This window comes from Erithacus rubecula (assembly GCF_903797595.1).
Source record: "Erithacus rubecula genome assembly, chromosome: 3".
NCBI lineage: Eukaryota > Metazoa > Chordata > Aves > Passeriformes > Muscicapidae > Erithacus > Erithacus rubecula.
Window position 1 is genome coordinate 19665247 of NC_136689.1, and position 24951 is coordinate 19690197.

General features: G+C 38.4%; 1 protein-coding gene across 4 annotated transcripts in view; it reads left to right on the forward strand.

The window, feature by feature from the left end:
- The first annotated feature begins 8025 nt into the window (after nt 1-8025).
- The window catches only part of TRDMT1 (tRNA aspartic acid methyltransferase 1), a 29950-nt gene continuing 13024 nt past the window's right edge, over nt 8026-24951 (forward strand). Inside the window, exons 1-5 of one of the 4 annotated variants that reach the window (XM_079302891.1) lie at nt 8026-8068; nt 18157-18266; nt 19702-19778; nt 21239-21310; nt 24125-24190. In XM_079302891.1, the coding sequence (XP_079159017.1) occupies nt 19741-19778; nt 21239-21310; nt 24125-24190 (176 nt within the window). In that variant the 5' untranslated portion in view covers nt 8026-8068; nt 18157-18266; nt 19702-19740. Of the gene's footprint in view, nt 8069-8984; nt 9527-10079; nt 10219-15411; nt 17349-18156; nt 18267-19701; nt 19779-21238; nt 21311-24124; nt 24191-24951 lie in introns of those variants that run through there. The other 3 variants (XM_079302892.1, XM_079302890.1, XM_079302893.1) reach the window with 3 other exon arrangements.

Consider the following 24951-nt stretch of genomic DNA (forward strand, 5'->3'; position numbering starts at 1 on the left):
TGTTGGGACTACAGCAAACCTTAAAGTGTCTTTTGCTACTTGGCACACAGATGCACAAATGGAAGAAACTGTAATTTTCTTGTAAACTGTAATAAATTCAACACACATTTGCTTTGCAGACCCCAAAGGGGGTTAAGACATGTCCCCTTGAAATACAAAATTATCTCTACCGTCCATTTCAGAAGACACTCTGTCTCAGTGTAGCCATAAATGTCACAGAGAATTTACTTTGAATGGAAATGAAACCACAGTAATCTGTAGTTTCATGGAAAATGCCATGGGACTCTCAGAGGCAGTGGCTGATGGAGATCTTGACCACTTCTGACATGAAGAACAGACAGCTAAGAGCATCACTCAGCACCACGTTGGGGATTATTCATAAACTACTGGTTGTCATCTGTGCTGTTTACTGCAGTGCCTTCCATTGCAATTCCAGTGTGCAGTCATGCAGCTGCCTGGTCAACCTGCAACATCACCTCTACAGAAGTAGATCAGAGTGCCAATAAAAACAAATTCAGTTCACACTGAAATTTTCTTTTTTTTTCCATATAATTATGTATTGGTTTACTACCAGAATGAAATACGGAATCAAGTCCTAGAAATTTAGCAAAAAGACACCTCTATTGTGTGTAACTTTCATTAATGGGGAAAATAGGTATGCAGAGAGAGAAGGTACAGGTGCCTGAATGGCTTTATACTGCATATCTGTTGTACTAAAAATTAAAATGTCTATATAACAGAATTTCTGTTACTTTCTTGCAAAAATACCTGTTGGTCTGAAAACATAATTGAAAAACTGGCATTCACTTCTATTTTTTAAATTTACCATTTAATTTAAGCAGTAAGAAATGAGAGTCCAAATATTGAATGTGCTTTCCACTTATATAAACCTTGACTAAACAGATGTGAATGCTTTTGTTAATCATATTTGTCCTTTTAAAGTTTCATCTTCCAGGAGAGGTAGGAAGACATAAAGATTAAATACCCATGAAAAAACATCCTGCTATGCAAATATAATGAATTTTGTTGTCAATAGCATACAACAACCATAAGCCCTGGCATGTATGGGGCTGTAGAGGTGTTCCTTCACATCTCCCCTGCACCATGAATATTAAACAAACTCTGGGCAACAGAGACACACTTTAACATGAGGAAATAAAAGACCCTTAACACCCTACAGACAACTGAACAGGAGGAACACTCTGCAGTGCAAGTGCTGTGGTCTATCACTTGAGTGACTGCTGTGACTTTCACTGTCCAAGAACACCTCCAGCCATGACCTAAAATCATGAAGACTGCTATAATTTTGAAAACAGAAAGGTCTCTGTTATTAAAAAAAAAAAAAAAAAAAAAAAAAAAAAAAAAAGGGATTCTGGCTCTAATCTTTATCTGGGATAAGTCTTTGCCTTTAGCTGAGAGCCAAGTGTAAGGAGGAGCCATCAAGAAAGGCCAGTGCATCCAGGGAAGTGATGGTTTTTCATAACCCTGATAATCCATCTCCCTACATTCTGACTAGAAGATTTGAATTTCTGAATATCACCAGGTTGCAGAACATCTTGATGTTCCAGCGTTGAAATATCCCCTTGTGAGTAATTTACTTGACTAATTTTTGTCTTGAGAAAGGAACTGGCAAATTCTTCTTTAAAATTTATTTTTAAAATTATGTTGCCTATTGTCATTGCCAACGTTGTAAAGCATATCAAATTGGTATGACTAGCTGCTGATTTTTAAAGTAAATGACTAGGCTATATACTCAAGACTAACTAAGTGTGTCTAAAATATTCTATTTTAATGTATAATGAACTATATTATACTGGCAGGAGTTTCATCATTAAGGAAGTGATTTGAACATGAGTCAAGCCACCCCATCCCACGGGGTAAATGTAAATGGATTTACATTTCCAAAGAATTATTATTGTCATTCATTATGTTCCTCTCTACTATGGTTTATAATTGCCAGAACAGGAAGTTTCTGTATCAAAATAGGACATTTCTGTACCAAATCAGGTGCTCATTTTCAAAGCCACTACAGCCCTGTGCCCTGAGGTTGTCTCAAACACCATGCACACCTCTAGGGAGAGGAGAGGAGAGGAGAGGAGAGGAGAGGAGAGGAGAGGAGAGGAGAGGAGAGGAGAGGAGAGGAGAGGAGAGGAGAGGAGAGGAGAGGAGAGGAGAGGAGAGGAGAGGAGAGGAGAGGAGAGGAGAGGAGAGGAGAGGAGAGGAGAGGAGAGGAGAGGAGAGGAGAGGAGAGGAGAGGAGAGGAGAGGAGAGGAGAGGAGAGGAGAGGAGAGGAGAGGAGAGGGAAGAGCTTTTAAACTCTATCACAAGTATAGCAATTTATATAATCCATCCATTAAAAAAACAACAAAAAAAAAATCAAGAATGACACCATGTCTCACTTCATTTAACAGCAATAGCACTGACTACTGAATGGCAGCAATACAGTTAGCAATGACTGGGACATGAAGAATAAGGTTTTCCAAACTGAGAAGAGGTTTGGCATGGTTTGAGGCTCAATGCTCAACCTAAAATTCTTTAAGCAGAACTAATTTTCAGAATACACAAAAGACTCTCAGTCTTGATTTTGGGTGCCCAAAATCAGATAATTTGAAATTTCATCTCTCCACATCTTGGTTTCATGAAATTTGTATATTGTCAAAGACCAAGAAATTGTTCAAAGATCATGTCACACCCTTTATAAGGACTATTTAACTTATATATCAGATAATTCAAATATTAAGCAGATCAAGTTTTTGGGAGAATCTATGCAAAATGAGTAGTATGTGTAGCTTCTTGCTGTCCTTTGCCACATTGCTAATCTGTCCATCTTGACCTTGCTCAGCACTAGGTTGCAATTCCTGCAAGAAGACTGTTGGTCCAGGTGGAAGTAACAGCGTGGATGAACAGTCACTTGTCACATTACAATGGGAAGCCCTGTCTTGATTAGCTGGTTTACATTTTGAGGTTGCAGACTTTTTCAAGGACAAGTCCGTCCATCCATCCATCCATCCATCCATCCATCCATCCATCCATCCATCCATCCATCCATCCATCCATCCATCCATCCATCCATCCATCCTCTCTTTGGGAAAATCTAAAAGAAGTGATTCCTGTATGCCATTAATGAACCCTGTCAGTTAATCACTTACTACTTCTTTTTGGCCAAGATTTTCAAATCAAGCTGCTTAAAGAGCTCCTCTAGCCAAAATACAATTAAATCTGAGAAGTGATTTCATTCTTGTCTCTCCCTCAGTTCCATCACTTACACAAAGCATAAATAGCATAATGTTTTCTTGCCATGATATACCAGGAAATGATGATCTTTTGAGGAAGAGGCAGGACACAGCAATGGAATCATTAATTGCGTGCAGCAATTGTTCCATTCTTCCTTTGAGATGCCCAGGACAAGCAGAACACAGCTAGCTCCTTGAAGGCCAAGTTTTTAGTGGATTCCTCAGTCCAAGTTCTTGTGCCAAATCCTTGGTTCCAATGAGACTCATAAACTGAGCGTACATTGTGTTAGCCATTCTGGGATTAATTGGCTCCTTTCAAAGGGAAGAGGCAGTGCTGCACACACCCCAAAGCTGAGGAGACTGAGTTTCTAAAAAGGCATTCTGTTTTTACATGCCAGCTCTATGCCTAATTTTCAAGCATAAATATACTCTGTCCAGTTGGGATTAAGGAGGGAAGATGGTCCAGATTTCAGATGAATAATATACTGTGGGCCACAAGGAATTGAGTGGAAAATCAGTTAAATACAGAAGAGATGATGCACATTGCTGCAGAAGGAAGACAGCAAATGTCTGGAAGAGTAGAGGTGTCTATACTTTTTCAGGTGGAACAGTGTCCTGTTTCTCAATACAAAGACAATTCAATGTCTACCTGAAATTTTCCTTAAGAATTTGGTTTTGTGTATAATCCAACATGTATACTGGGAGGAACAGAGCTTGTGTAGGATGACAGGAAGAAGGACCTAAGAACTATTCAGGAGCTTTGCAGATGTTTCAGTTTTGCTAACTCAGCCTTTTCCCATTGTTTGTAGTTGTTTCTTTGCCATGTATCAGTCATTTTATAAACTCCATGACAGAATTTACCAAGCCTACCAAGTAAGTCCAGCACATGAGGATGAAACAACATACGGGTCAGATGTCAGGATATTTCAAAGGGAGAAGCATGGTTTTCCCTGAATATGGCAATGCCACTGTCCTGCAGTTGTACTCCATAAATAATCAACTTCTGTCATATCTTGAGGGACACGATATGATTGTACAATATGCAGGGTGACAAAGACAATGAGAATTATTCACAGTTTAGACTAATTTGAACAACGGCATTCTATACTGATGGAGATGAGTGCTACATCTGACTTGGCACCAAAACTGTGATAAAATTATCCTCAGGGACTTCATCTGACATGTAGGGTTCCCAATGGACAATTCCAACAATCTCCCATTGTATTTTTATGGTGAATTATGTGAAACATATTTGCTGGAGTTTCAAGTAAGCCCAACTCCCTACCACTGAATTTTGACACTGACAGTCCATACTGACATATGTCTTGTGAAAGAAGATTTCTCTTCTTCAGAAAAAACTATTTTAGGCTTTCTTGGCCCCTTTAGGCTAGGCTTTTTGGGACTTCTCTCTCAAAGCTGTCTTGGCAAAAATAACATTTAAATTTCACAGTCCTTTTTCTAAAATAAGTTTGTTTCAACTTTGGAAAAACCTAAAGCTTTTGTTCTTAGTTGAGATAAAGGGGAAAGGGGAAAGGACCCAAAGCAGCCAAAAATGACACTGTTATATTCTTCCTAAATTTTTTTCACAATAACTTTTCAATTTTTCCTTTATATCAGTTTATCCTTACAAAATTTCACAACTTCTTCAAATCTGTGTTTTATTATAGACTATTTTCCAAGAGATTTTTGTGTATATATTTTATTGGTGTGTTTGACAGATATCTGTAGACATGTCCAAGCTAGAAAGAGAGTATTTTAAGTAACTTTTGTAATTGCAGTCTATAACTGATATCAAATAGTTTTGTATTAGCTTTAAAGTAACTCATTTGCAAATGTTAGCAATAGAACCATGGTGGAAGACATCTCTGCTGCCTAAGCACCTGGGCAGATTTTACAGTACCCACTGTGTACAATTTTGTTTTATCTAATCTGAAGGTTGCTCAGCAGACCCACAGCTACAGCTCTGCTATGGCTGCATGGAAGGTTTTCTTTCTTTCTGGAGAAAATACCCTTCTGCTGAAATCTTACCGTCATGGCAGATCTCATTTCCTGTGCTAACTAGCACTAGTCATAGTCAGAGATTAAACTCACCGCATGGACTGAATAAAAAAACATCGGTTTGGACAGGGGCTGAACTCCTTAAAAGACAAAACTGCAGTGTACAAAAGCTGTAGGTGATACTGGATGGCCCTGTGATCAGAAGGTGTGACCAACAGTGACAAACAGCTACAAGTCTTTTTCAATTTGCACAGTATACGGGGATACCAGAGGTGAGAATTCCTGCCTTAAGCAAGAAGTTAAGAGGCATATCCAGGCTCACCGTCTGCACTTCCCTTCTTTCCCTCATCTCCCCTCCCCTCCCTTTGAGAGAGCAGCAGGCATCACATCATTTCCTGCTGCCCTTGCAAGGGAGCAGGGATCTCCCACGCCATTACCTCATCCTGAGCTGATCCCCCTTAACAACTGCCTGGCTCCGTGCCTGCTGTGACCCTTCGGAGGTCTGAGTCAAAGCACATTCAAAGCAATCTTCGGACGGACTGCAGGGGCTTAGAGAGCTCTGAGTCTGTTTTGTTCAGTCCAGTGAATGTGTAATTTTTACAGAATTTGTTTTGTCAAGCACTGGAATGTGTAAGTTCAAGAAAGTCAACAACATAATGTAAACATATGCCTCTCATCCAGCCCAGGTAACCACTGCAGGCCAAAAGTAACAAACAAGCCAGATTTATTTAGATTTGAGTGTAGTTAAACCAGAAAAGTAAAGATTTAATTAGAGAAGCAATGTCTTTTTATTCCTTATTCCCTACAGAGCATATACCTAGCACCAAAACCTGAAAATAAAATCCTGAAATGGAGCTATTAATATATTTGAAAACCAAAAGGTTAAAAATATTTTTGTATGACCACTCTTCCAAGTAATTTCAACTACATACATTTCCCTGGTATAGAGTTCTTAGAAAATGCACTGAGACTGACAAATCTGGTTTGATGTGGTTTTTATTTCTAATCTTGCAGATGTGTGGCATTATAAATGAAAATCATAGGCTTCCTTACTCAGAGCTCAGCAGGCTTCCTGGAAGCACTGCCTCTGTGGTTGCCAGCTACTTTTACTGAGCACCATTTCAGCAGAAACCAGCTCTGATAAATACCCTCCTAAACATAACATCCGATAAAGATAGACTTTGATAAACTGCAAAGGGTTTTCAGTTTTATTAGTAACCTACTGGGCCAATGGTTATGGAAACAATAATTGATGCCATATGCTCTCAGTGATTTTTTTTTTTTAATTCACTGGTTGCATTGCAAGGGTATGACTTGCCTCACATTCTTTCCTGGCCCAAATGATTTCTGACCCAGAACACGAGCTTCCCTTCCAGACAGCTGAGATGTTTGTACACTCCTTTTGATCCTCATTCGGGTATTTAGTAGGTTGTATTGGACCTTTGGACAGAAGCATTTTTTTTGGTTTTCAGCCGTCAACATTACTATTTGCTTGTACTGAAGTTTTGGATGATCACTGTGAAGGCACTTTTAGACAGCAGGTGTATGAGCAGAGGGAGATTTTCCCTGCTGTCTCTCCACTTTTTGAATATAGAGGAAATGCTCACGAACACTTCCCAGCTTCAGGTCTGCTATCTTTCATCACCCAGCCTTACACTGAGGGTCTCCATTCATGGCCTCAACGAAGCCCAGTGACAGGGACTGCAGACTGGCAGCTCCTGTCACAGCTGGGGGAGGGCAGGGAGGACACTTACATCTAACTTACGTATTTTTGTGTGCATCTGTTGAATTATAGAAACAAAGCAGTGAAAATCTTTTCTTCTCACTTTGAGGACGAGATTACATGGTCCAGTCATATTTTATAATTTTGCTTTTCAGTTGCCAAGTACAATGCAGAATCTTAGGAAGGGGCTTTTTGAATGTTTCTGTGACGTTCTTGTGCAGCATTGCTAATTGTAACATTTTTAACAATTCTAAGGCATTTTAAGAAGTGAAAATATTGCAGTGGTTTCGTGTTCCTCTTACCACATGTAGCTGTTTCACTGGATGTGTTTGTTGATTACCAAGGCAACAATTTCAGACCTAGCATGATTACCTATATCGTACCACTCATCAGAGATGTGGGCAAACTCCAGAAACTTCTGCATTCAGGAAATGCTGCTAGTTGGTAGGAGGCTGGAGTTTTCAAAGCAGTCTCAGTGAAAATGCTGATATCACATGTCAACAACTTTAAAAATATCATTAAAAGATCAGCTTGCTTAAAATATGTTTTACTATAAATATATTAGAGCCAAGCAAATAGCTGCTTCATCAATGCATTACCATAGTTCTGTAGATGTGCCCATTTAGAATAAATTTGAGTCATTTTAGAAAAGCCTTTCATTTGTTATTTAAAGCCAAGTACATTGTGGAGCTGTAATTCATACATGAAACAGCCCATACTTGTGTCCTAAAAGATGCAGAGTCCAGAGTTGGACTTTGGACTTTAACTCTGTTATTAATCTCCTCTGTTAATAAAATTAAATGTTCATGCTTCAGGAATCCTATCCATCCTGTATGCATGGTGAAGGGTAAAAAGGAGCTGTCACAATACCCAAATTTCAGTAAGTCAGAGAGATCCAGTTGGGAAATTGTGCAGACGTGGCTGCTTTGGGGTCACAAGACAAAGTGTGAGCAACGTTTAGCCTGTCCCATGGCAGTGACAGCAAGATTTTCTGAGTGAAGTATGAACAATTGCTTTCACAGGGCTCACCCTCTCTCTGCCATCATTCCAGGATCTCACCACTTCTCAGCCATTGCCCCATCTGAGATAAGCAGCATGCCTTAAATATTATTATGTAAGTTTGGATTTAAAAAGTATGATTATTATTATGTTGACTTTACATTTTTAAAGTGAACGCTACAAGTAACTGCTTCCAGATTCCCTGTTTTCATTTTGGCTCTTTTCACATTTCACAATAAAGAGAACCATATTAGGACAGACACAGTTATACAGAATTATAAAAGTGACTGTTGCCAGTTGTTCAAAAATGAGCACTTGGGAAATTTTGGTGCTTCCCATTCTTTGCAAGAGGAAGCCAATAAAATCCCAATCTAGTTTATGAATTTCTTTGTTGCCAGAGGGGAGGCATGTTGATCATATTCTCCACTTTACTACACTGGAAGAGGAAGTAGGTGGAGGATTTCCCCTGAGCAGGGAATGTTCTACTGCATATGCACCAGCACAGCAGAGACATCTCTGCTGCTTTTTCCATCAGACTCCACTTTTCCTATGTATAAATGGGAAAATCACCTTGTAGTCAAGGAAAAACAGGTCTCAGCCCTGTCTGTCTGACATTAATTACTCCAGGTGAAAATAAAGCTCCAAATAAATGAATTGTTTCTGGCTGACTACAGCTCTCACTCATCACAGCATCCAGCATTGCTGTGATCTGTAGGTTACAAGGATAGCAAGACAAGAAACTCAAACTCATTCATCAGCTTTACTGATTTCAGTAAAGTTGTTTTTTTTCTTTATTTTCACCTTGCATCTATATTTTGAAGGGGTTCTACTAAAGTGTATCTTCTTAGGTGATAACAACCTTGCTCTTTGTAACCCATCTTCATCATCTTGACCGATTTTCTTCAGAGCCTTCAGCATCTTTGTCCCATGACTCTTCTCCAGCAAGCACATTTTCAGTTTTGTTGCATCCTTTTCTTGTTTCTCCATCACCACCAATGCAGGAAACCTGCACGTGGATATTGCAATGCCTGCTGCTCTCCTCTGGTATCTCAGCTGCTGCACTTCCTTGCACAAACCCTAGAAGAAGACTTGGACTTCTTGTTTAATGTCCTGTTTGTTCCATGGCTGACAAATAAAGCAGCAGCCCCAGACTCTGATAATGAAGATCCACAGGTGAATGACAGCACTGTTTTGAAAAAACTGGCAAGGACTGGTACTTATACTTTGAAATTCTGTTTCTAATTGCACTGTTTTCCACAGGTGATGCATCCTGTCTTTTGGAGGAGAACATTCAAAGGCAGCAGATTTCTTTTTTGCCCTTCGGTTTCAGCTAAAAATTCTTCCCCCCCACTGCAAGTCAAGAGGTGGGAGCTACTATGACGTGTTGTATGAGGCAGATTCTAAAGAAAAAATAACCATTCCTTAAACCCACCTTGTTTTTGACAGCTTTCTTAAAGGCTCCACAACAATGTAATTGAATCAAAAAACTAGTGGAGAAATATGTTCAGCTTTAGTTTGGCTGATTTTTTTTTTTTTTAATGTTTCATCTTCACTTCTGCAAACTGAGGCTTAGGTGAGTGTCTGCTTGACTGCGGTGGGTAACCCATGTAATAGTCTGCAACGTATTTACTCTGGTTGATATATATACATATACACACACACACATATATATATAATGCTTAAAAAACTGACACTTTACAGGGGCAACAGTGTCATTGAGCAGTCTCTTCCTTCTCAATTTAGCAAGAAGCGTTGGGGGAATTAGAGCAGTTTCATCAGTTATTTCCTTCTTTCCTGTGCGGGCTTTGAGAGCACTTCTCGAAAACATCAGCGCAGCCGAAGTCACGGCACCGCCGAGGCCCCGGCACCGGCTGCGCCCCGGGCGGGCCCGCACAGCCCCTCATGAGGGGAAGCCCCTCTGGCCCCGCATCCACCCCGCCCGCGTTGTCTCCGCTGCCCCTGGGGGAGTCTCGGCGGGCAGCGGGTCCCTCTGCCCCCTCAGAGCCCGGAGGCAGCAGCAGCCCCGCGGACACCTCAAGGGGATCAGGGTCGGGGGTGGCCTCGTCCTGCGGGGCCGATCCCGCCCGTGGTTCCCGCAGCGCCCGCCAAGGCCGGGCCGCGGGGCGGGCGGGGGAACCAAAGAGCGGCGGAACGGGCGGGCGGCGCTCGGGGAGGCGGCGGGCGGGCGCGGCGGGCCGAGCATGGCGGCGCTGCGGGTGCTGGAGCTGTACAGCGGCATCGGCGGCATGCACCAGGCCCTCAGAGGTACCGGCGCGTCCCGGGGCTCCGCGCTGCCCGCCCCGCCCGGCACACCTCGCCCTCGGGTGTCCGGCTGCTCGGGGGCACCGCCGCCCGTGAGGGAGCGGGGCAGTGCAGGCTGCCCCGGCTGTCGTGGGGCGGGCCAAGCTGACCTCCCTTCTCCATAGCCCCTTCCCCGGGCCGGCGTGTGGCACCGCGTACCCAGGAGCACCTGGGGACGGGAATCAGGGATCCCTGCTCCCTGTTTGGCCCCGGACGCTGCTTCTGGAAAGGGCCGTGATGCTGTGTGTGTTATTATGTGCTCTGTGTAACACAGACAGGCTGGAGATGGGATGGGGGTCACTGAGATGCCCGGGATGAGCCACACGAGCCGGGTTTCCCTGGCATGCACATGCACTTGGGTTTAGGAGGCCGTGGGTAGCGAGCCTGACCATCTGAGTGTAACTTTTTATAAATACATGAAAATAGAACGTGGAATTTGAGCTGGCATAGAGAGTTCACACCAGCCCATGTTCCCAGGTGAGTTTTTGATCTGATACAAGGAGCCCTGGAGCTCAGTTTGCTGAATTGTTGAAGCACGGCCTGGGTGACCTTCAGCAGGTCCTGTAGACTCCCTGTGAATTGGCTTCCCCAAATCAAAATTTGAGTTAGGGCTATTGATTTCCTTTGTAAAGTACCCTAGGCCTTATGACTTTGAAATCCAGGTTTCAGCACACATTAGTATAATTTATGAGAATCACTGTAATAATTTTAACTGCAATTGCAAGCATTCAAATGCTTCAGTCTTCAGGAGCATCAGCAGAGAGCATTGTCATAAAAACATTAGGTAGAAGCTTGAATTATCCTGCTATTTTTCCAGGCAGCTATGGAATATTAAGAGTATGCTTACATAATGAAATCTATTCAGCATTGTTTATTTACTTAAGGCACACAATTGTCACAATGGCTTTTTCCCTACTATCCTATTTTCGCTGAATATGTATATGTGCTTTAATTATAAATATGAATATATAAAATACATTTTATTAGATTTATTATATATAAAAATACACAACAAAATAAGTTCCTGCATCGTTCCTAACCATCTGTTTTGAGGATGTATTTTCCTTATTTCCAGAGACATTCTTAGGATGTTAAGAGGAAAGTAGAGCCTTGTCTGGAACTGCAGAGTTTGGAGGTTTTGTAGAATGAGAAGAGTGTGTTATGCCTTGTATATGGTGTACATACTAATGGTAACATGCAGCTTTTCTAGCAACCAGACTTTTGAAGTGATAGCAAACTATCCATATTTGTTGTATTGAAGCCTATGTCCATATTTCCATGGAAAATGGACTGGTTCCTGAAAGTTAGCCTACACCACTGAATTTTCTAGCTGTGTTCTTGCCATGATAATAGATGTCTTGGGGCAGTTCAGTACTGTGCTGCAATTTTTAATAAATTACAATGCTAGATGTGATGTCCTGTGAATTTCCACCTGCAACAACATCACTTGTAACTCAGTAAATACTTAAAAGGGTGGGAATGTTGGGAATGCCTCGTTAGATTATCAGAATACTATAAAATTTATCCAAAAGATACACAGAATTAATGATGCTCCAGTGGAGAGTTACTACACATATTCAGTCTTGAAATCATATCACATAATGGTGTAGTTTGGAGATTGAAGGATTTAATTAAACCCCTTGTATTATTTCCTGAAAAGATAAATTTATTTCCATGTTTACTGTTTCTGAACTTGCTGAACAAAACTGATTCAGTGTCAGTCTTTGGTGGAATTTCTGTTCTTATGGGTTTACATTTGACTGAAGAAATTGCAATAGGTATGAACAGTGAGACTGAGATTTTTCTGTAGTGGTACTAGCCAAAGCAGATAAAAGGACTGGAAGTCAGGACTTTAATTCATTATTAATTATTTATTGTTTAATTTATTATTTGTGTAAATGACCCTAACTAGTTCAAAATGGTCAAGTACCAATTTAAATTTGCAAAGTGAATAGACACAAAGCTATTTGCATTACAACTGGTATAACATTTTGCAATCTAGGTGCTTGTGTTTCTGGGAAGCATATGAGAGGTCAGCCCATAAACATTGTGTTGTCTCTCCAAACCATACATTTCTAGATGAAAATCTTATTTAGAGTCTTGTTAAAAGTATTAAGCAATTTGATTAAAAGGTGTCCTACGAAATTTGCACTAAATTAAGTATTTAATAGCGGATTATTATATAAAACCGTTTTTGATGAATCTGATTTCATTTGGAAGCAGAAATATACTTGGACAATTGATAATTTCTACTGGTTTTTAAAGTTGTTTAGACATCTGGATTCAGTTTTCTTACACAGTTTATGAAGGAACAAAGTAAAGTCAAGGGGCATTGAAGTGTTTGCTTTTACATGCAAATAAAACAGAAAAGAAGTGAATGTTCCTCTGAAAGTACTTTAATAATGTGTTTCTTGCATGTTTTTGGCCTGTATGTATGCATGAAACCATGCTGTTTGAAAAGGTCTCTGATCTTATCCTCCATTTAGCAAGTGGCAGATTGTTCAGCCTCTTCCTTTTAAATCATGTATGGAAATATTGGAAGGGATGTGAGTTTTATTCCATATAAATACAAAGTTTGAAAGAGAGGCCTCCATTATGCCAGTGCTTCCATAAGCCAGATACACAATAGATGAAGATTATGTGTAATGATATATTATCTTGGTATGGTTTCTAGTGAATAAATAAAAATGTAGAGAACAGAGGGAGCATGTAGCATTTCAGTGGCAGCATCCCAGGAAGGCCTTTTTCTTCAGAAGGGATTCTGCAGTTCTGGCAGGCTGGTTCCTGGCCATGTAATGGGGTTGGTTATGGTTAGGTCAGCTGGTCCAACTTTCTACTTTCCTGTGAAATTGCCAGTGTTTCATTTGGCAAATAGGAATTTCTCAGGAAATCTGAGAATCTACTTTTCTACCTTGATGCCTTTCTTGGCTGTGATCTTTCAAAAATTTAATTATAAGATGTTTTGGCAGCTGTCATTAGTGTAGAATGCTTTTGGCACTAAGCAGTATGCAATTGGTTTTGAGACTGTCCTTGCTTACAGTAAAAATAATTGAATTTTTACATACTGATGGAAGTTTATAGTCTTGTGTCTCTCTGTAAAGAGTACATGGAAGTTGTGAATACATAATTTTATAGTTGAATCACATTCTTTGACAGTGAAGAGAGGGTTGTTTCTGAATTTAGGTTTCAGTCTAAAGCAGAAAAAGAAAAATCTTGGGGATTGTCTAGGTCTGTTTTGGTACTTTAGCTATAGATAATTCAGCACACGCAGAATTTCTGGTTTTAGATTTTAAATGCTTTATAATAATATTTTAACACTGAAGACCTGCAAAAAGATACAATTAAAAAAGTTGAGCTTAGTTAAGGTCAGAAATCAGTGAGTCTGTTCATATTCACACTCCTGAAAGACTGATGCAGCTAAGGGATGAAAGTGCATTTCTTTCTTCTTCCCACTCTGTACCTCAGGCCTTTTTGGGATTTATAAAGATTGATGTTTAAGTCATATATGTCTAAATCTATGATAATTTTTATGTGTGTGTGAGAATGAATTTGTTCTTTATAAAAAGTTTCTGCAGTGAAAAATAGTGTTTTATTTTTGGAAAATCTATGGCTACAAATTCATTTCCTTAGCAACTTTCCATTAAACAAACAGCCCGCTCTTCCTCCTTCCCAACCAAAACAAACCTAAACCAGCTTATTAATTTAGGCAGTTTTCCCATGAAAAATGGATTCCATGTCTCTGCCACAAGCATTTGTAATCTGCCAGGTCCCTGAAAAAAAGTCTTCTTGCATGAAGCACTGATGGACATATTTTTAAAAATGCCATAATTTTGCAGCGATGAAGCTGGTGATATTTTTCCTCTGCAATTGTTGCATTTCAGTTTTACAGAGTAACAGCTTCTGTGCTCTGTTATGCATGTTTGTTCATTTTACTTGATTGTCTCTGAATTGCACAGCATAATAAACTGGTCTGTGTATTTACACTGTGTATTTACAGCTCAGCTATCCCACCAGAAGAAGCAAAGGAGGCAAAACTGACAAGGAGCTTTAAGATTCAGCACAATGCAAAACAAAAACATTGCTGGTTTGAGCAATTTTTTGCACGTAAACTCAATTTAATACTTCTCCAAAATAGAGCTCTTTGTAGCATGGGATGGTACCAGTTGTACTATAATGTAAGTTTATAAAGTTTACACGAGCGAATCCTGTACAAATAGAGCAGTGAAAGAAGTTGCTAAGTATCCTGCAGGAGGCAAGTATCAAGTTTACTGATAGTTGTGTTGACTGTAGCCATGGACAGTTTAGCCTAATCATTTCACCCAAGAGCTGACAACTCAGAAATTAAATCTTTGCTCTCTGTTTAGAAAGGAAACAGGACTGACAAAACTTGTGACTAATCTTCTCCTTTCCATCTGTTTCCATATACCTGTTAGAATAGATAATTGTTCTGGCTCCTATTTTCCAGTATGCTGAAATCCACCAAACTGCCCTTGCTATAACACAGCGTGTTTAATGTGTTCTGTTGACATTGATGACTCTATTGCAAAAGTACAGCAGTGAATATAAACAGATCTATGTTAATTTTAAGGTCTGCAGAAACACATGACAAAGGAATCAATTCTGAAGAAGAAAATGACAGATATTGTAAGGTCAGAAGTTTTATTTCTGGCATTTGAAGGTGACATTCTTTGGGTTTGCTTTTTCACGTCAGAAGCTAATGCACCCATGCTGTCTTTCATTTTTTTCAAATGCATCACCTTCTGATCCTTACAGCAGTGTCCCTTTCCCTCAAGAATGACAACTCCATAGCTGAAAAGGCTTGTAAGCATTGTGTATTTAATAAAGTAGAGAACTGGGACCAAAGTGTGGTTGCTACCTCTAGGTAGTTTAAGTGACAGTCAAAGAATTTTTGCTGTCTGGGTCCAAGAGGTTCTAAGCTGTTAGTGTGAAATCTGTACAGCACTAATAGGATGATACAAATTTGATTTCACCAAGAGAGAATGTTACAATCTAGTCTGCTTAAAAATAAGTCATAAAACATCTCCCTCAGTAACTTCCCCACTATGTCTGTGGCTTCCATTTGAATTATGTCATTTTGCTCAGATATGAAAACTGTTGAGTGTTGAGGAATCTTGCAAATCATGTATGCCAGCATCCTCTTAGTTTCACTTAGGAAATGTGTATCATTTTTTCTTTAGTCTGAATTAGATGATACTGTTTGCTGCGTTGTTATAATTCTCTTAAATATCTGTGTTTTGAAAATGGGATGTACTTGTTTGAGGGAGATAAAATAGTCTCCAGAGCTGTCTGTTTCTGTATTGAAGTTCTGCCATGTATTTTGGGGAGTTGATTTAACATCCCACCAAGTCAGCGATTCCTGAGTTGCTTTTGTGCCTTTTGTCACTGGGGATAGTTAAACAGAGTCTTGATTCTGTTTTTCTTAGATTCTGCTTTCAGGCTTTTTTTAATGATGCATTTCTTATAGTAATTTTCAAGTAGTAAATGTAATTGCTATAGAAAAGCAGAATATCACATTTTGACATGAAGTTATTTAACTTTCAGGAGAAGTTTGTTAAAAATGTTGCATTTTCACATTGTTTGAAATTTACACAAGCTTTTCTTTGTTAGATTGGATGTGTGAGAGCTGCTTGTCTGCTCGAGCTCCTTCATGCGTTTCCAGGGCATTTCCACACAAATACGCTTAATCAGCTTTTAGAGGGAGCCTGTTCTGTAACAGGAATTCCCAAGTGAGCTGCAACTTCTAAATGAAAAGGAGAAGAAGCTTTGAAAAAGTTATCAGATCTTTGAATTAGGAAGAGAGGATCCCAGGTGGAATACTTCAGGAAAGGTTCCTGTCTTTTTTCCATGCTGGTTTACATCTCTGGTTTAGACTGAACATTGTACAGCAAGGGGATTCAGTAGGTTGCTATTAGCTCTGTGCTCTCTTCAAATATCTCCAGGCTTTTGGGCTTGTGAAGTCCTTAGTAGCTCTTTTTTCTTGTATGTACACAGGGAGATATTGGATAGATGGCAGAAAAAAAAGTATCTGAATCATGAGTTGTGAGAGAAAGCACACAGCTTGCCTTCCCAATTGCCCTTTTTAAACTGTGTTAATTTTGATAATAATTTAAGGCTCTTGATTTTTAAAATGTTGTTTTTCTTCTGGAGTACCTGCAAAATAAACACAGTAAGGGTTAGCTTGTTAGGATAATGTGTTTTAGGAACTGAAGGAGCAAATGAGAAAAGTGGTCTCTTTAACAGTATTGGAAGTTTGTTCCTGTTACTTAGGTGCTGCAGCTTTGTTTTAGGAAGATGAAAGAAGACGATGGTTCTTGAATACGTTTGTAAATTGAGACATTCATCCAGCTTCTTTTCACGCTAGGTGTCAGTGTTAACATACCTGTTCTGTAATCTCAGGTGTAGTCATTCTGTTGTCCTTGTGGATACACCTGTATTTAGTTCCCAGTTACAACTTGTGGTCAAAAGGTCAAGACAGTAATGGCAAACAATGGTTTATATGTTGACCCTTAATGGTCTGTGAGTATTTATCTTGTGAAAATCCTTATCCTTTTGCTCTTGATTGCACCAAGTAAACCTGGAAGAACAAGCTTGATCCTTTTTAAAATGTCTGCTACAATGTTTTCAATACCCAGATTTCTCTTTTATCTTAGTTTTGACTAAGTAGCCTTGAAAACCTGAAAGATAGTAAATGAATGGTAATTGCATTATTCAAAATGAAATCCACTGGGATCATCCCAGTTGGGCTTTCATCCTCTCAAACTGTAAATAATTAGCTGACTAGCAGTAATTTATATGGTATCTCCTAAGGTCATTTGTTAATGTGTTACTTGGGCATATTCTGAGATTATTCAAAGGCATGTGGTTATTTGCCTTGTTTCTTTTGGTTTACAAATGTTTTTTAAAGTTGCCTGTGTTTCATTTGAGGCTTTGCAATATGCAAAATTTGCTGGCCATAATGTAGATAACCTGGTGGTTGATACTGATCTCTGGTATCAGGAGGTAGGGTCATTTCTCTGCCTGCAGCTGTGGCAGTAACCATAGCCTATCTTCTTGGATAAAAAGCCTCAGTGAAGGTATTGTGTTTAATAATAACAAATAGCATGACATGATGAGCAATGGAGTAAACACTGCTCTTATTATCTCTGTAGTTTCTGTAGAAGCTTCTATTACTCTCTTACTTTATAAATTAACAGTTGTTTATTTACATTGTTTTTAGTGTATTTCTATTTCAGGGTTTTAGCTGTGAGTTTATTTGTTACACTATCCTCTCTTCAGTAACACTTCTCTCTAAGAGAGGAGAACTCCCAAGTTTCATATTTTGGGACCTTTAGCTCAAAGGAGACGGCAGTGAGTTTGAGGCCTAAGGCTTTACTGAAATGTAAGCACAAATGTTTCTCAGGCAACTTAAAAGTTTTATTGGAAGAGTAGACATGTGTCAAACATGCTATTTTTTTCATAATGAAAAGTAGTACACCTCTGAAATAACACATTTATTTCTTTGAGTTGTCAGCAGATAAGGCAGTGGCAGTAGGGCTTGGCAGATTGACTTGGGATTCCTGTAGCCAGGGAACTTGCTGGCCACAGAGACCTGCACAGAGGTGGAAATGTAGAGGTGCACCCTGTTTGGAATTTTTTTTATCTACTAATTAGGTGCACAGTGAGCTTCCATTTTCAGATATATAAGGAAGGGAAATTTTGCAAATATGATTAGAAAAACGGAATGTTTTTTATACAGAGTTTCAAAGACAACACAACAGAATTTGATTGTGCAATTTGCCTTTTGTTTTTGAGCGATGCTGTAACACAACTGAGTAAATACATTTTTCCTAAGAGTAGTAAAGAGAAATTAGAGTTTTCAAATTTTTTTTTTTTTAATTTCAGAAAGCTGCACATATGCAGAAGTTGTAGCTGCTGTTGATGTGAACACTCTTGCCAATGATGTTTATAAGTACAACTTTCCCAACACACCGCTATGGGCAAAGACTATTGAGGTGAGTAATTAATGTGCTTTTATTGTAGTCTGGCATTTGTAAGATGTAAGCTGTTTTCACTGTCTTTATTAGTAGCAAGAGGAATGATTTATGTTACTATGAATAAAGGGGTTTTACAATAACTTTGATTGGTTGTGCTGTAGTTGCTTGTTCAAGAGGGATATTCATACTGCAGGCTTTTCCTTAAAGTCTTGCCTGCAGCATCAAGAAAGGTTATATAAATGTCAAGAGGAATGCTTACCACCAGTAAAGGAATGTCAAAAATCATATTTTTAGATTAAAAAAATATTTTCATGTACTTTGAAAAAATGTAGTTTAATTACTTGGGGCATGCCTTTGTTTTGTAGTTATAGTTTGGCTCAGAGAAACACAACAAAATATTGGATTGAACACTATTGAATCTTTTTTAACAGGCTCAATAGATAAAATGTTTTAGGAATTCTGTCACTTGCAAAATTATTTGAAAAATAACTAAGTAAAATTGAGTTCTGTTTTAATAAGTGAGAGGCAAGCTGGGCATGGAGTTTTGCTTGGATTGAGTTAGAAATTACTGTATACTTCTTAATCTTCTTTTACGGTTTTACAACATGACAGCAAAAGATACTGTGTCTGTTTTAAGACACCAGCTTAAGTAAGAATTAAATAGGTGGCTAAAGGTTAAATGCTTACTCAGCACTCAATAATAACTGGCTAAATGATTGTTTATAGTTTAATAATGGAAATAGAAGAAGAATCCTTGCCCGTGTCATTTCATGGTAGACAAGAGCAGATTAATAGAGTTGGTAACACCTTGTTTAAATATAGTGGAAAAATAGCAGCTTTTGTCTAGTTTTCTGAGGGTAATTATGTTAAATTTGCTGTAAAAATATCCCTCAGTATATGTAAGGAGTGATTTCCTTGTCCAGTTTATATTTACTTGCTCATTGTCCTTCTTCCCTCCTGGCCACTTAATGTGTTGACCTCTGGTGTTGATGAAAACTTAGTTTAGAGGAATTTCTATCTGTATAATTAAAGATTATCATATTTACACTTGAGCTACTTTTCAGATGTTTTTACACAAAATTTAGTCTGTGAACACTGGTTTTGCTATACAAGGACCTTATGATACTAATGATACTTTATTTTTGGGAGAAATAGCACTATCTACTGAAAGAACCACTTACACACCTCAAAGAATGAGCAGATACAAACCTCAAGATTATGTAAAAATACTAACCTTATATTGTTATGTTCAGAGCAGTGAATGCATAATTACATCTTATGATTTGCCAAGGTAGAAGAGATTTTGAAATTACTAGGTCAAATGAGAGATTAGATAGTGTTTTGCTAAATGAAGCATACAGTGGAAGTAAGAGGGGTAGCTTCATCTGAAGGATGACTTGAGAATTTCAAACAGTTCACAACACAACATTCTTCTATTTTCTTCTGTTTTCAGGGCATAACACTGAAAGAATTTGACAGATTATCTTTTGATATGATTTTGATGAGTCCTCCCTGTCAGCCATTTACAAGGTAGGCACAGCACATTTGGGAAAAAAGTGCAGTTATTGCACTGTGTACAGTCAAAGGAGAAATGTTATCAAGAGTGGCACTATGTGTGGGTGACCTGTGTATCTTTCTCTTCCTAAACAAATGTGTTGTAGCTCTGTTCACCATGATGTTTATTGAAGCAAAAGAAATGCAGCAATTTGCAACTTAATTGTTGATCACATTTCTTGCATATGTATAAATTAATTCAGGTTAAGTAAGCTTCTTACAGAACAATTTTGTGAATGGTGTCATTCCTCTAATATTGAAATTTAGTGTTTAGAAGTGCTACCTCTCCTTTTAGATCTCAATCTAATATTTTCCTGGGGCAACTCCAGCAGGAGGATTGGAATTTCTCAGTTCTGCCTGAGACCTAAGAGTATAATCTGGTTTTATTTGTACTTTAAAGTTACTCATGCACACAGATAGTTTATTCTGAAGGATCTTTCTATTTTAGCCAAGACTGGAAGGATAACGACTTTGGAATGATTTTGTGGATGATAAAGAGAAATATCTTGCTGATTAAGGACTGAGTTTAGTGAGATGCTTTTGTCAGATTAATTTGTAATTCATATCATTTGACAGCAGTGACCAGTGGGGTAAGATTCTAGTAACTGCACTCATGCAAAACAGTAGCTTCATGAAAAAAGTCTGTTGATTGTGATAATATTGATTGTGTAAGAAAGTATATCTCATTGAATTCTAAGACTGAAAAGAAATCCCAATGAAGTGGTGCTGATTAATAAAAATGAGTTAGTGCAAACCTATGATATATACAGAAAGCATTTCAGATTTTTTTCTTTATAATATGATGAAAAGAAAAATCTGTGTATGACTGATTAATATAGATATATGCTAAAGCTGTTCTACAAAGCTTTTATTCTTTTTTTTTTATGAGCTAATAGAAGTATAAACTAGGGAAACACAGGCCTGGAATCATTATAATTTTTGTAACCTACATAATCTGTCCAGTTTAGTGTTACAAAATTGGCTCCAAAGTTATTCATGTGGGGCTCAATCCTGCTAAATGGTGAACAATGAGGCTTTAATTCATAGAAATAATTTAATATATTCAGTGCAAAATAGCAGGGTATTCCCAGAAACCCAGTGGGGGTTTTTTGTTCATTCAGAGCCAAGTATGTTCAAAGGCTTTGCTGGACAAGACCAGAATGTTAAGGGTTTTGCAGACCGGGGAGTGGATTTCATTACTGAATGCTTCAATTTTAACCTTGCTGTGAGCTGATGGATTCCAGGGGCAGACTTTCATTCCTTAGAGCATCTCTCAGAGCACTGCCTCAGTGAGCAGGTCCTGCTGTCTGTACGTGATGCTTTTGCAGAATCCCCTTTTGAAACTCAAAGCAAGATGTCAGCGTTCTGTAGAAAAATGTAACTAAAATGCCAGTCTGCTCTGAGTAATACACCAGTGTTTCTTTGTTCTTTCTCAGAATTGGCCTGCAAGGTGATGTGTCTGATCCACGGACAAAGAGCTTTCTCTATATCCTTGATATTCTCCCAAGGTATAAATGAACTTCTACCTCCATTGTAAAGCCCCTTTTGTAACGAGGCTTCATTGTAACTAGGTCTTCTATATTTCAGTGAGACAAGGCATCTCTAATGTTTTAGAGGAATACTAGTAGTGTTATATTATATTCCATGTTTGTTTTCACATGATCATATGTAAATTACAAATACTTGCATTTTACTACTGCTGTAATCACCTCGGTTTTGCTGTATATGCTTTCATTGTCTGCTTTCCTTTTCATTGCATGTCTGTTTAAATTGTGCTTAGATAATAAATGAAAAGAAAGAGTTCTTATCAACATCAAATTTGCATTGATTTTATGTAGAAGCAGGAGTAGATAATGGTTTGTGTATTTTCATGGAAGCATGAAAAGTTTTTAAAATACTGAATTAAAAAAGCTTAGATTTGACATATAGTTGTCTTTCAAAGAGGTACCATTTGAAAGTTGGTTTAAATAAGTTATTGACTCTACAAGGCAGTGTGTCTTGTAATCCCTTCCATTCTTTCTTAAAGTCTCTGTTCTTTTTGGTGCTGCTTCTAGATATCTTGGGCCAGATTATGTATTTTTGGTTTGTAGTTCTATCTCTTGTTTGGAGTAGTAACACTGTAGAATACAGATAGCACAGCTTTGTCTGAGCAGTGTCATTGTCTTTGTATTAATCTGTCACTTTTTGCCTGGTTGAATCCCAGTTCCCAATAAAACAGCTGTAATTATTTGTCTTAATGGCAGACACAAAATTAGGGAGAGAACATGAAGATATCCCCATCCTTACCTGGGGATTCCTTTCCATTAAACTGAGACATTGTTAAGAGGCTGTCTGCTTTTGGATATTATAGTGCATTAATATGGAAATACTGCTTCCCAGTTTCTGTGGGCATAGTTGGATAAATGACAGGAGCTTTTCCTTCCCAAAACCAAAGCTTTATAGGACCAGGACCTATATTTTTATCATGACGATGCAAAGGACCTGGGCTTGGCTGTCTCACTTTTATCTCAACACCCCAGGAGACACTGCTAATGTCCCTTATCTCCTTGGGGAGGGTTCTTGAAGCAGCACCAACTCTAAGTAGTCACTAGAAGGTTCAACATGATGGCTTCTGTAGAGTTTCTCAATTCCAGTGGATTTGTGTTTTACTAAGATAGCACTAATGTGTTTTTTTGAATACGATACATTTGTGAGACAGTGAGTATGGAGTACTTCAGCTCCAAAAAAGGCAATTCTTAATATAGGAATTATCCCTTTACATTTTATATTGCTGTGGCATGCATGCAGTTTATGGAAAGTGTATGTGTTTCTCATCCCTTGGATATACTTACCTTTTCCTCAGCCTTTTATAATGAAATATTGCTGAAATGAGGCTCAGAAGTAGCCAGGGATGACAAATATTAGAGATAATGGAAAGGACAGATCTGGAAAGACCCAGGAAATCCTTGGAGCACTCAGCCAGTAAACAAAGTTCAACTCAGATGGTCCAGATATCATCTGTTTATCATGTCCAAGCCATAGCCTGGTGAAATCCAATACTAAAATATCAAAGTGCTGCTTTTAGAGAAAGGTTTTTTATGTTGATACCTGCCAAGTCCTTAACACTTCCTCTTTTTACAGAGATTAATTGCATTGTGATCTGTTGAACCCCTATGAGTGCTTGCATTTCAGGCTGTGCTGTGGGTTCTTTTCTGAAAAATAAGTTTCACAGTAGTCAGTGATGATGAGTGTGGGTAGACATAACAGCACATATATTCTCCATTTCTCTGCAAGGAATTTGGCTGCTGCTGCTGCTTTTTTCAGCTTAGTAATTTTTTTTCACTATTATTTTTTAGTATTTTTAAATTTGGCATAGTTTTATTACACATTTTCTAGTTTCTTGTGAGATGCATTGATTCTTTTAATTATTTTTTAATTCATGGGATGTCTTTAATTGGTGGTAATTAAAAATGTGCTGAAACTAATTCTGCTGTGATTTGTTCCAGTAGAAATCTGAAAGTTGCTAACTTCAATAAGCATGAAGCTGCTGTCTGGGGGCATTAATATCCTACTTCTGTATGTTGTTCTGAGATCTCAGTGTGTGACAGACATTCTGTGTCTGCATTGGCCTTATTACAGTGCTACAGAATGTTCTCAGAGACTTGAATCTGAATCATCTATGCTTCTAAATAGTTGGAACAGGTCCTGGCACAGTTTGGGCATTTTAATTTCTCCGAGATTTAATATGCTGTTTTTCGAATGTGACTATTTCATTTTCACTGATCTTGCTAAAGCTGAGACACCTCCTTCCCTTCCACCATCAAAATAAAAAAATCAAGTTTAGAAAATTGAGAATATCTGCAGTTGGAACTCTAGATATGTTGTGTTTCTTAAATCAGTTAAATAAATGTTCTGATGTGTTATCTGAACAGTTTATGTGACATTTTGACATTGATTTCAGATACAAGCACTTGAAAACAACAGTTTTATAGCTAAGTAGCAATTGGTGTTCCCCCAATAATTATATTTCCTATTACACACTGAATCTGTTGAATAATATTATTGTGCTTTAGGAAATGAACAGTGATAAACATTTTCAAAAGCACGTGCATGGAATACAAGAGAGTACAGCTGTTCATCCAGACATGGGGTTTGGATGATGGGGTTTTTGGTTTTCAGTAGCAGTCCACATTTTCAATTCAGTTGGTTTTTTAAGGGTGCTAAATTTTAACAGCTAGCACAATGTGGAAATACTTTGATCTTTCTGCTAGCTAAACAGATCTGTGGATGAATATAATGTACTTTACACCTTGTTACTCTGATTTGCCTTTTTTTCCCTGTAGGCTTCAGAAGCTTCCAAAATACCTACTTTTAGAAAATGTTAAAGGATTTGAATCCTCTTCTGCAAGGTAAACTCTAATTAATACATGCAGGATTTACTTTGCAAAAAGGATATATTCTTTAGAAGGAGAAGGGATTTCTTCTTTAAAAGGGATTTTTATTTCCTGGAATTGGAATTAACAAATGGGACAGGAATGAAAATCTTCAGTTGTGAAAAGAATTTGCTGGATAACTTGTTATGTCTCTAAGCATATAAAATGCAACAGTATTTTTTTTTAATATTATTTTATGAATATTTGATTTGGTTTGATGATCATGTTTTCTTTAGAAAAGGTCAGAATTAGTTTTCAAAGAAAAGTAACAATAGGTGTAGCACTTAGAGTTTTCAGGGGCTTATTGAGGACAGAATCCCATGGTTTCTTGTGTCATGGTTGCAGAACAGTCTAGGGGCTTTCTCAAGTACCTTTGTTGATAGTAGATAGGTCTGAAATGTGGAAGAGGAAAGGTGTCACTTCAGTTACCTAATGACAGCAGGGACACTCTCCTCTCTTATGATCAAAGCAGGAGACAGTGAGTTGCAATCTTCCTTCTCAGTTCTTGCTGGAATAGAGTGAGAACTTTCTGTGCACTTCTTAAAGCACCAACAGCCACCCTTGCATATCATGCTCTTAATGAATGTGGCAGGCAGCTGGGAGACATGCTGAGCTATCTCACTGGTTCAATGTGCATGGTCCTCTCTTGTAGATCCTGGGATTCCCTGTGCCTTGCTGGCCAGTGCTTGGGACAAGTTGTACAGAAAACACCCCAGTTAGGACACTTGTTTTCTCTT